Raw genomic sequence first — 12,457 nt, forward strand, 5'->3', positions numbered from 1 at the left:
GATACACTGGAGGGTAGGGATAGGGTCCAGAGTACCCTAGACAGATTGAAAAATTGGGCCAAAAGAAATCTGATGAGGTTCAACAAGGACAGAGTCCTGCACTTAGAAAGGAAGAATCGCATGCGCGGCTACAGGCTGGGGCCCGACTGGCTAAGCAGCCATTCTGCAGAAAAGAACCTGGGGATTATAGTGGATGAGATGCTGGATATGAGTCAGCAGTGTGTCCTTGTTGCCAAGAAGGCTAACGGCATATTGAACTGCATTAGTAGGAGCACTGCCAGGAGATCGAAGGAAGTGATTATTCCCCTCTATTTGGCATTGGTGAGGCCTCATCTGGAGTACTGTGTCCAGTTTTGGGTACCACACTACAAGAAGGATGTGGAAAAATTGGAGAGAGTCCAACGGAGGGCAACAAAAATGATTACGGGGCTGGAGCACATGACTTACGAGGAGAGGCTGAGGGAACTGGGCTTATTTAGTCTTCAGAAGAGAAGAGTGAGGGGGGATTTGATAGCAGGCTTCAACTACCTGAAGGGGGGTTCCAAGGAGGATGGAGTTAGGCTGTTCTCAGTAGTGGCAGATGACAGAACAAGAAGCAATGGTCTCAAGTTGCAGTGGGGGAGGTCTAGGTTGGATATTAGGAAACGTTATTTCTCTAGGAGGTTGGTGAAGCACTGGAATGGGTTACCTAGGGAGGTGGTGGAATCTCCATCCTTAGAGGTTTTTAAGGCCTGGCTTGACAAAGCCCTGGCTGGGATGATTTAGTTGGTGTTGGTCCTGCTTTGAGCAGGGGATTGGACTAGATGACCTCCTGAGGTCTCTTCCAATCCTAATATTCTATGATTCTACTATAGTTTGAGTCCCAGGTTGTATCTGGCTCAAGAGTGGGCCTGAAATATCATTTCAAAAATATTTGAGGTGGCAAATCTCATGAGATCACCTGAGGCTTCCACCGTTTGGGGCTGAACTTTCACAAGAACTAATTTTGGGGTAGTTTCATCATGGCAATGGGCTGGGCTGACTTCAGGGGAGTCTTTTGCAAATCCTCTCAGTGCGGAGAGCAGCTTGTTCCTGATGCAGTGGGATCTTGTCTGCTGGTGATCTCACACACCTAATCCGCCTTGCAGTCCTATGGAGCTGTTCCATTTTGCTTTGGGAGATCACCCTGGTGGAGAATATCATGTGGAGGAAATGTGCTGTGACAGACAGAGTCAACTGTTTGTCATGCTTTCCACATGGCCACAGTAATGTTACTGTTCCACCTCATGGCATGAATTCTCTGCACAGCCCATCATGCTGTGGCATAACCTCTCCACAGGAGACTGTCCCCAGATGGTGCACCATAATCTCTCATTTATTAATGCTCCAGCAAAGAATATTTGAAAAGGTTGACTTCAAGTGACAGCCTTGACACAAACACACATGCATACTCAGCAATCCTTTCATCCCAAGCTGGGCATCTGGGAATTGGAGGACATTTGGTTGATTTCATTACTGTGTCGGAAACTGAAATTATTCTTTCCAGGAGCCTGTGCAGGTGTATAAGATACTCCTGAGGGAATTCTGTGCCAAAAATTAAAAATTCTGCACACAATATTTTAAATTTCTGCAAAATTCTGCAAGTTTTATTTGTCAGTAAATAAATGTGGAGGCTCCAGCATGGCAGGGGGGCTCCAGATGCAGGGGTTGAGGTTCAGCGAGGTGGAGTTTGGGTGTGGAGGGCTGGTTAAGGGAGGTTCTGGGTGTACGGGGTGAGGCTTGGGGAGGGTCTGAGTATGGGGGGTCCGATGCAGGGGGTAGGATGGACAGTGGAGCAGCTCCCCGTACAGTGACCCCTCCCCTGTGTCTGAGGAGCGATGAGGCAGGAAGCAGAGGAGGATGCTGAGCTTCCTGCAGCTGGGGGAAGTTTCTAGGGGTGGGTCTAGCAGCTTATCGTGGTGTAGGGTAGGAGTCACCATGGTGCTTTACCTCTCCGCTGACTGCTCTGGGTGCCTGAAACGATATGCCTGCACTGCTACCGAGGGGTGTGTGACCGCTCTTGCAGCTTCCCTTTGCTTCCCTGTCAAAAAGTCATTTTTCTGCAGGGAAGCAAATAAATCTGTGGGGGACATGTATTCTGCATATGCGCAGTGGTGCAGAATTCCCCCAGGAGTAATGAGATTCTTCTCTTGTTCTTTCATTGTTACGAGATTTGGTTATCACTACAGTTGTGCAGAGAGTGACCTGTGACTTTGACGCAGAAGTGTATCTAGGACTGGGGGGAAATTTCTGATCCTTCCTCAGCATCTGCACTTTAAACTGTGCCTTTGACCCTCCCAGCTTGGGTGTAGTTACATTGAAAAACAAAGTTGGTTCATAGCTCTTCACCCTTCCAGTGACATTTGAATACTTCAGCCCACTGCATCTGCTTTCCCTCTGGCCCATGAGCAGGGACGTTACCAGGAATGGGGTGTCAAGAGCTTGGCACATATTGCAGCTGATCAAACAGGGAGATTTCCTGTGGTGTCCTGTGAAACCTCACTGATCAGGAGCCTGACACTGCCTGTGAATATATCTGCTCCTGCCAGGCATTTCAGACTGGACTGTCTGACAGGTCTCTGGTTGAGGGGTTTATCAGCATCTCTCCTGCTCTTGCGCCCCGTGGTCCCCCAAAAACCCTTTCTGTGGATTCACTAGTGTAGAATGAACCCAACCCTTGTGTGACTCCACTGACACTAGTGCAGTTCCACCAGCAAGCTTCTGCTTCAGCTCCGTGGGCTGACCCGACTCTATGTGTGGGTTCTGAATGGTCAGTTGCCTCTTCACAGTGTCTTGCCTGCTAGGGCTCATTACCTGGCTCTCACTTGCCAAGTTGTAAAACATCTTGAGTTGCAAACTGCTGAGCAAAAAATAACTGATTAATTCCCACAGTGCACCTCCATGTGGGAAACTGAGGCACGGGTGGGTGCCATCCCTCCTTCACTAAGCATCGTCCATCCTGTGCACTGAAGGAAGGAGGTAGGGGTCTTGAGGAAAACAATGGTTTGTGACAATGTAATTAGAGACTGTCATATAATGCATATGCACAAGGGACTGAGTTAAGATTACATGAGCTCCCCTAATTTGGGCATTTCCTAATTTTTGTATACTTGATTTGGCAATCTAAATGATGTTCTTTGTTCCCCTAGACAAATTAGAGGATTGGGCCAAAAGAAATCTGATGAGGTTAACAAGGACAAGTGCAGAGTCCTGCACTTAGGACGGAAGAATCCCATGCACTGCTACAGACTAGGGACCGAAGGGCTAGGCAGCAGTTCTGCAGAAAAGGACCTAAGGGTTACAGTGGACGAGAAGCTGGATATGAGTCAACAGTGTGCCCTTGTTGCCAAGAAGGTTAACGGCATTTTGGGCTGTATAAGTAGGAGCATTGCCAGCAGATTGAGGGACGTGATCATTCCCCTTTATGCAACATTCGGGAGGCCTCATCTGGAGTACTATGTCCAGTTTTGGGCCCTACACTACAAGAAGGATGTGGAAAAATTGGAAAGAGTTCAGCGGAGAGCAACAAAAATGATTAGGGATCTGGAGCACATGACTTATGAGGAGAGGCTGAGGGAACTGGGATTGTTTAGTCTGCAGAAGAGAAGAATGAGGGGGGATTTGATAGCTGCTTTCAACTGCCTGAAAGGGGGTTCCAAAGAGGATGGATCTAGACTGTTCTCAGTGGTAGCAGATGACAGAACAAGGAGAAATGGTCTCAAGTTGCAGTGGGGGAGGTTTAGGTTGAATATTAGGAAAAACGTTTTCACTAGAAGGGTGGTGAAGCACTGGAATGGGTTACCTAGGGAGGTGGTGGAATCTCCTCCCTTAGAGGTTTTTAAGGTCAGGCTTGACAAAGCCCTGGCTGGGATGATTTAGTTGTGGATTGGTCCTGCTTTGAGCAAGGGGTTGGACTAGATGACCTCCTGAGGTCCCTTCCAACTCTGATATTCTATGATTCTATGAATGTCCTACTGTTTGTAAAAAGGCAAAACCAAGTCCTGGTATTTGCAACAGTCACACTGCTCCTACCATGCATTAGCAGCAGGGTTGGCCCCCGAAGCTTGCAGCACAGACCTCTATCATGGAGCACACAGACCTGAGCTGGTAGCAGGAGAAGGCTGTCGACTAGCCACTAGTTGAGGGCACATAACACCCTGACACAGTGTGGTACATTTGCAGGAGGTGCCATATTTTACAGACAGCATAGCCAAGCACAAAGATGTGGCAACTTCTTTCCGAGGGACAGGCTGACTGAGATCTGGATCTTCCATCTTAGAGACTTGGGCTCTGGTTCCAATTTGTGGAACCTCACAGGGGGATGTGAATCCTTGTCAATAAGAAGAACTGTAAAGGGCACACATTGATTAATCCTAGTCAGGAGAAGTGAGCCTAGAGCTCCCAGCTCTGAGCACTCTCCCCTAGGCCAAAGGGAATTGTGTTGAGGAGCAGAGAAGTTGATGATCATTCATGTTACCTGTGTCCCACCCAGAGGTTCAGTGGTGTGTGGCCAGCTGAATCGAGACATGGGCATGCATGTGTGGTTTTGCTGGATTGGGGATGGGTTTTGGCAGCAAGCCAGGAGCAAACTCCGCTGAGCAGCATAGTGGTGCTGGAACCAGGGGCTGGGGAGGCAGGACCCATCCACTTTTCGCCGGAGCAGACCCTGCCCTTTTCCTGCCTCTTCCCCACAAGACCACACCCCCTGGCCAGGCAGCAGGGAGCCCAGCCAATTGTGGGAGCTGCGCAGACCTTCCACCTGCCTATGGTGCAGGGGGGGAGGGAAAAAGCAGCCCCTGGCCCATGTCCCCCCCTAGGACAGGTGGAGGGACCCAGGCTCCCCACAGCTGCCCGTGCGACACGGCTCTTGCCCCCTCACACTGCAATAGAAAATGCCCTTTTCCTTAATTGCAGTCCATTTGGTCATTTGTAGCTGATTTTTTTACACTCGGATTTATAAAACTGTTCCTTTCGCAGTGCCCCGGGGCCCATGTACTAAACACAGTGCGTGTTTCTGTAACAGAATGCACAGCAGACAGGAATAGCAGAACTCTAGAAAAGCTGGCAAAAACCAATGAGCTTGTACCCTCCCTGAAGGTGACCAGGCCCAACTGAGGAACCCAAATTTCAGAAGTGGGAAAGGTAGGGGGCACCGCTGTTCAAGACAGCTGGGAGGTCACTAAGCAGCAAGGTAGTTATAGCTCTGGCATGTACTGGAATCACTTGCCTTGCGTTCCTAGCAGCCCACCAAGCATCCTGATGAACACAATTGCTTTGGTTAAAGTGCTCTCTGCCTCGTCTCAGCTCCTTCCCTCAGCGGCTGGGTCACAGAAGATCACCATGTCCTGACGCTGAGTGGGGGCACTTGTAACACTCCATGCTGATGCCATGTCACCATGCAATAGTCTTAGTGGATGCTGTTTGTCATTAATGTCAGTAAGAGCACAGGCAAGCCCATCCTCAGTAGACACAACACCGTGCTGTGACAGTATGGCATCATGTGGGGTGACATCAGCACACTCATCATGGGGCTGAATGGGGCCAGAGCCAGCAACACACATGGGGGGAGCACTGTCAGCCTCCCTTCCCGGGTGGATTTCAGCTAGCGGCCATCCAATCTCATCTCAGCACTCAGGAAGCTCGTCCGGGAACACAAAAGACAGAGTCCTTTGAATGGGCTTTGCTCCCGTCATGCACGGAGCTGTGTGGATCGTTGTCACCTTATCAGGGTTCAGAATCTCTGCAGATTCTCATGGAGAGTCACATTCCCCAGGCCACACTTTTATTTCTGCTCATGGCATCTTTTCAGGTCAAAATGATGACATTGTGCCAGCAAGGAGTTCTGCCTGCTCCTCCTATGGAAACTCACCCACTTCCAAAGTGTATTAAGCAAAATTGGATTAAGTCCATTTAAATGCTGAATAAGAGCATCCACACAGCAGTTTAATCCTGTTAATTAATCCATTTTGAATTCACACTTTTAGTTAATTCGGATTAACTGTCCTGAGTGTCCTTGTGTGGGCAAGCCCACACAGAACTGGAGTAGGTGAATGCTTTCCCCATCCCAGGTTCCAGTGCTGCCCTTCTGGATCCCCCAAATCCTATGCCATCCCGTCTCCCTGGGACCTACTCCTCAGCCACCCTCCATAAATCTCCACAGAAGACATTAGAGGTGGTTGGTATTCTCACTGGGCTTCTGCCTAGAAGACTTGGCCTTTGCCTTCATTGTTCAACCAATGTAAGCTGTGGCTTTTTGGATTCCATCACTCTTAAAGGCTGAGATAAGATTTGAGGGTCAGAAGCTCAGGGGAGATCTCCTTCCAGAGGACCACATCTTGTGTAGTTTTTCACCCAACCAGCCAGGTTATTTTGCAGTGAAAATAGATCACCTAAAATTCTCAAGTCAGCTCATAAGATGTTTCAGAGCCACAGAAAAGTGCCTTTTAGATGGTGTCTCTGCTCCCATCCTGGGCATTTGCACAGCTGTGTGTTGAGTGGCTTCCTTTCAATCCTAGGGAGGGTTTAACATACATCTCTGTATTGTAGTTTAACTGCCAAAGCCTTCCCCAGGGCCTTCTTATTGGACCCTAGAAAGGTTTGCCACCCCAACATCTCCCCCTAAGGCCTGTGGGCAGTTGTCTGTTGCAGAGCTTCACTAGTCCCACAGGAAAGGATGTTTTTCCTCCATCCCACAAGTTACAATTGTCCCCTTACGAGACATTTTTGACTTAATTCTTTGAAACCTCAGAACCAGTTTGGATTGTTTCTGTTCTGGTTCAGTTTAGGGAAAACAGTAAAGTTGGCTCTTATTTTTTCTCATTGCTGGTGTGGTCATTTCCATGTGCACAGTGATAGTGCAGCAGATACATACTTCGCACTACAGCGGACGTACATGCTAATCAAAAGGCAGCAATGACCAACACCAGAGTTCCTCTGAGCCAATGGCTCCGCAGGCTCACCTGGTTAAGGTGTGTCAGTTTCACAGCTAACAGTGCACAAGCCATTGATGTGGCCAGCATCACGTATGACCACCTCTGACTGCCGCTGGGTGACGTGGATGTGGAGTTTTAGTGTGCGATCAAGTGAGACTCAGCTTCCCCAACCTTCAGGATTGTAGCTAAGTGCCTTGCCCACTCCACCACACAGCCATGAGCACTGGGCAGCTGTTCATTTCCCACTGAGGGAAGCAGGGGATGAGGAGTCAGGCCTCTTGGACTCTATTTCCAGTGCTCACTCTCACTCTGTGATATTGGGCAGGCCGTGGCCTGTCCCTGTATCTCAGTTTCCCCATTTCTCCACTGACTGCAGTGATAATATGGGGATATGCCGAGGCTTAAGAAATGAACGTTTAAGCACTTTGATAAACTCTGCTGAAAGACACTACGGCAGGACAGAGTTCTTACCTCACCATTATCCCGAGGGAGTTGCAGTGCTCCCAGTGTCTAGGATTAATGCCAGTTTCAATTGTTTTCTAGATCTCTGCTTTGCAGTCAAACACTCTGATGCGGAAGGTGAAGCGGACACTGCCCAGCCCCCCTCCGGAGGAAGCTCACCTGCCCCTGGCCAGCCAAGCCCACTCCCAGCTGTACTTGCCCAGCTTCATGCAGAAGGGGGTAGGAGAGCAGGCCACTCAGGTAACCAAAGCCAGCCTTCTCAGAGACATTGACCGTGACCTGAAGCTGGTGGAGCATGAGTCCACGAAGCTGCGGAAGAAGCAAGCAGAGCTGGATGAGGAAGAGAAGGAGATCGATGCCAAGCTGAAGTACTTGGAGCTGGGCATTACTCAGAGGAAGGAGTCTCTGCTGAAGGAGAGGGGAGGGCGGGATTACCCTTACCTGAGATGCCTAGGTGAGAACCGGGACTACATGTCTGATAGTGAGCTGAACAATTTACGTCTCTCCAGCTATGAGGGCAGCAGTCTGCTCAGCAGGCCCAGCACTGCCCCCACTAACCATTATGCTGACTTCTCCAGCACGCAGTACACATCAGCCTCCTCCTACGCCCCCTACCCATACCCAGCAGCCCCACCAGGCCCTGCTGCCTTCCAGCAAACACGGCTCCAGCCCCCCCATTACCCTGTGGTCAGCAGTGGCACATCTCAGAATGGCTTCCAGGCTGGTCAGCTCCCCGCCTTCCCCTCCCAAGGTACATATCAGACACACAGCTTCCCTCCCAGCACTGGTTACCAGCCCCAGCTGGGCTTGCAGAGCCATCAAGGCTTTCGGCCTCCTCATCACTACCAAGCTCAGACCACATATCCCAACCAGCCGCCCTCACAGCCGGCACAGAGTGTCCTCTTCCAAACACAGGCAGATGTGCACACCATGCATCAGAAGCCACGGCAGACATCACTAGCAGACTTGGAACAAAAGATCCCCACCAATTATGAAGTGATTGGAAATCCCACCGTGGTGATCTCCTCAGCAGCCCCAGACGTTACTTACAGCCCCACGACAGTGACCGGCAGCTATTCCCAGCACAAGACCCCAGAGGCCAGTCCAGCTGACCAGAGCAATGCCGTGCAAAGCCCCTCAGCCAGTTACTCTTCAGATTCTCTGTACGCAAACCTGGAGCAGAACATTCCCCGCAACTATGTGATGATCGAGGACATCAGTGAGCTGACCAAAGAGAGCACTGCAGCAGACAGCCACAAGGGGGAGATGCAGGTGCAGAGCAGCACTGGCCGCCAGATCAAAGAGAAGAGTGAGCTGGTGGAGACGGAAGGCTCCAGCAGAACTTGCTGCTACTCCAAAGCAGAGGAGGAGTCAGAGGAGGAAATGTATGATCAGCATGGTGCTGACCATCGGGGGAAGAACAGCTACCACAGAGGCATGGAGAGCAATGGCAGGATGTCAGGCAGCTCCAGCGGCCCCTGCTCCTATTACGGGGACGATTATCGGCACTCCACACGCTCAGACAAGCATGGCTCTGGACTGGGGATGCAGAAGCATTCCTCCAAAAACCTGGCTCCTGCTGTCATCTCGTCCAAGCGCAGTAAACACAGGAAACAAGGCATGGAGCAAAAGATCTCCAAATTCTCCCCCATAGAAGAAGCCAAAGATGTGGAGTCGGACCTGGCCTCCTACACAGTGACTACGTCTATCAGCAGCAACAATGTGGCATCCAGGGCAAAGAAGCTTCAGGACGAGATCACCTACGGCCTCAAGAAGAATGTGTATGAGCAGCAGAAATACTATGGCATGTCCAGCAGGGATATGACGGAAGAGGACGATCGAGCATACAGCACTGGAAGCAGATCTAGATCGTCTGGTTATGGGACAGAAAAAACATCAAGCCGCGATGCCAGCAGCAGAAGCAAGTCCTATGAGAGAGAGTGCATGGAGAAGCCTCAGAAAGGAAGCTCCAAACCATCTTCCCTTAGTATGAGTCAGAGTCGTGGGCGGCCTTCGATTCGTACACAGACATCGGAAGAGGAAAGTCCCATCAGCCCTTTAGGAAAGTCGGTGGGTGTGTCCCGCTCCTCAGGTGGACCTCTCCCTCAGTCCTCTGGGGACAGCTGTTCCCAGTTCTGCTCCAGCCACTCGTTGCCTGATGTGCAAGAACATATCAAAGATGTGCCAAGGAACCACTCTTACAAGCATGAAGAAGGTTACATCATGGATGATTCACATTGTGTTGTTTCAGACAGTGAAGGTAACAGTTACCTGTGGTGACATACCCCAGAGCATGCTCCTACGGGTCATTTGCAAAGACAGTCTCACAGCCTGCGTTTGCCTACCATGTGCCTTTCTCCCTTGTTCCACTGCATGTTCTGGGTGTCTGGTGGTAGCATGCTAGTGTTCAGTGCCTGCTGCATGTAACGATGTGTTGTATTTGTTGGGGAGGGGTCTATGATGTGTCCCAGATGCATGTGATAAGCTGCTTGCATTCTTTTATCTCATTGCATGGCTTCTGTGTGGGGTATGCTCCCACCTCGGGACCGAGAGACTGACTGTGCTCTGTGTTTGGTTTCTGAAGCCTATCATTTGGGTCAGGAGGAGACAGACTGGTTTGATAAGCCCCGGGAAGCTCGCTCAGAGCGGGTAAGGCACTACACTGGCCACTTCTCCTCCCAGAAGAGACCTCCCATCAAACACACCTTTCATGATTACGATGAGCCTCCAGATGAAGACCTGTGGCAGCACGATGACTATTCTCAGGCACGTCACTCTTCTTCCAAAGACCACCGGCACCATGGAGAGCATGGAAGGCACTCAGCCTCTTCCCGCCACCTGAGTGATGAACAGGCCAGGAGGACATCCAAGCAACATGCCCGAGACCAGGGCCGTCATGAAGCCCGCATACACATGCAGCCATCTGCCCAGAAGAAGGCTCAGCAGTCAGACATGAGAGCCCAGACAGCTTTCCCCTCCAGCTCAGCAGAGTACTCGCAGCAGTCCCAGCAGCCGTCCAGCTACCACCATACCTCAGAGTCCCAGAAATCCCAACGGCAAGCGGAGCAAGGGTCACTGCCCCAACAGCCGAAAGGAGAGCCCTTGCTGCACCATTCTCAGCAGCAGCCGCAAACAAGACAGCAGCAATCCGGGCAACAGCAGCCGCCATCCAGGCAGCAGCAGCCATCAGCCAGGCAGTCTCCACAACAACAAGCAGGCCCTTTGCAGCAACCTCCTCAGCCACAGAAGGAGCAGCAGCAGCAGCAAGCTAGGCTGCAGCAGCAGCCAGGGGCTCAAGGACTACCCTCTTCTCGGCCACCGCAACAACAACCCATCCAATCCCAGCATGTCGGGAAGCCCCAGTCAACCCTCCCTGCACAGCCAGGCAGTCACCAAGTAGGGCTAGTAAGTGCACATGCTCTTTGGCCATTGGTTCATCACTTACACAGCAGGTGCCTGGCTAATGGTTTGTCCTGCAGCACTGGGGATGGCACTCTGGGAGGATCTGGTTGCACAGGAAATAGGCAGAGGCTGGGAGTCCCTGGTGCATCCCAAGGCACAGGCCGTGCACAGTCATGAGCTCCCCCAGTCCACAGCAGCACAGAGGAGTACATCGTGCAGTGAGGAGGGCCCCCGACTGCTAGGTAGCTGATGTGTTCTGTCGCACAGGAGACAACTAGGATGTGCCACAGCAGGAAAGGAGTTAAATTATGGAGATCTCAGGGAAGCGGCAGAGCTGAGGCTATGCCAAGATCAGCACTAAGAGCAGGAATAAAATCCCTCCATTTCACCCTTTATTGCCTGACTTCAGGCTCCAGTTGTCCAGTCAAACACACCCAGAGCTACCACCTCCCCTCCCTCCACTTGGCCAGGACAAGCCAACTGCCTTACAGCACAGTGAGCCAATGGCACTGCTCAGGTCTGCCAGCTATTTCCATTCTCCAGCGCCGCCAGCTGAGCATGGAGGGCATAAGGGAGAGATGAGACTGGGGAAGATCGGAGGGCTGGCGGGAGCCAGGGAGGAGGGAGTGGGGAATGTGGGGATCAGGAGAGAGAACAGATGGGAGGGGCCATATGAAGGAAGCAAGGATTTGGGGTAGGGGGTGGGGGAGGAGATGAGATTGGGGAGCTGGGCAGACAATCCATGTCCCCAGACTGGTGCATAGGCCTCCCCCCGACCAGCTACCTCCTGAGCCAGGCCCTGCACCTGCCCTCTGAGGAAGTGCAGAGGAGGGACCAGCTGACTGGGTGGCGTCAGCTGTGAATTGCGAGGGATGATAGAGGCTGGGCGATTGCCTTGGGGAGCCAGGCTGGCTTGCAAGGCAGGCCTTTGTGTGTGGGAGGCGACGTGCATGTGTGTGGCTGGGAGCTGGGGGGTGTCTGGCTGGGTTTCCCAGGAGGCAACATGCATGATCCTGGGTTGATATAGTCTTTGGCCTGGTGAGAGGGCTGGATTTTCTGCCGGCGCTTACTGATGTGCCCCATGCCCCTGGGACTGCTGTTCTGCCAGCCCCATGCCCTATTCACCTGCCCACCCACGCACAGAGAGACCAGGGGAATTCTGAAATATGCATTTCATGTTACAGCCAAAAGCGGATCAGGTGGATATGCCCAAACCCACCACAAAAGTGCCACCACCGCACAGGAGAGCGCCCCAAGCACAGCCACTGGGAACGACTGCAGCAGGTCAGTGAGCCAGATTGACACATTGGGCCCTGCCAGGCCACCTGCGCCCATGCTGGCTGGCAGTGCCCTTGGCACTGAAGGAGCAAGCAGGCACCAGCTGTTTCCGCTAGGGCCATGGCTGCCTGATCTCTCCAAAGAGAAGATCCACTTTTATCCCTCCCTAGCACGTCACAGCATTCAGAGGCTGAGATCACTCAGGGCCTGGAAATAAATGCGTCCCGCCCTTGGCAGACTATGGAATGGGGCCAGATCCCCAGCCTAGCACTGGGCGGTCATGGTCCTCAGGGCAGGAGAGGGGTCAGCACTGACCCAGGGTGGGTTGGCATCCCCCAGTCAGGGAAGCAAATGTGCTGAAGGTG

General features: G+C 51.9%; 1 protein-coding gene across 1 annotated transcript in view; it reads left to right on the forward strand.

The window, feature by feature from the left end:
- Positions 1-12,457, forward strand: part of BSN (bassoon presynaptic cytomatrix protein) — a 107,745-nt gene that overhangs the window by 56,546 nt on the left and 38,742 nt on the right. The window contains exons 3-5 of the mRNA XM_054035863.1: positions 7,494-9,672; positions 9,997-10,817; positions 11,999-12,098. Coding sequence (XP_053891838.1) covers positions 7,494-9,672; positions 9,997-10,817; positions 11,999-12,098 — 3,100 coding nt within the window. The remainder of the gene's footprint in view (positions 1-7,493; positions 9,673-9,996; positions 10,818-11,998; positions 12,099-12,457) is intronic.

Source organism: Malaclemys terrapin, chromosome 7 (genome assembly GCF_027887155.1).
Source record: "Malaclemys terrapin pileata isolate rMalTer1 chromosome 7, rMalTer1.hap1, whole genome shotgun sequence".
NCBI lineage: Eukaryota > Metazoa > Chordata > Testudines > Emydidae > Malaclemys > Malaclemys terrapin.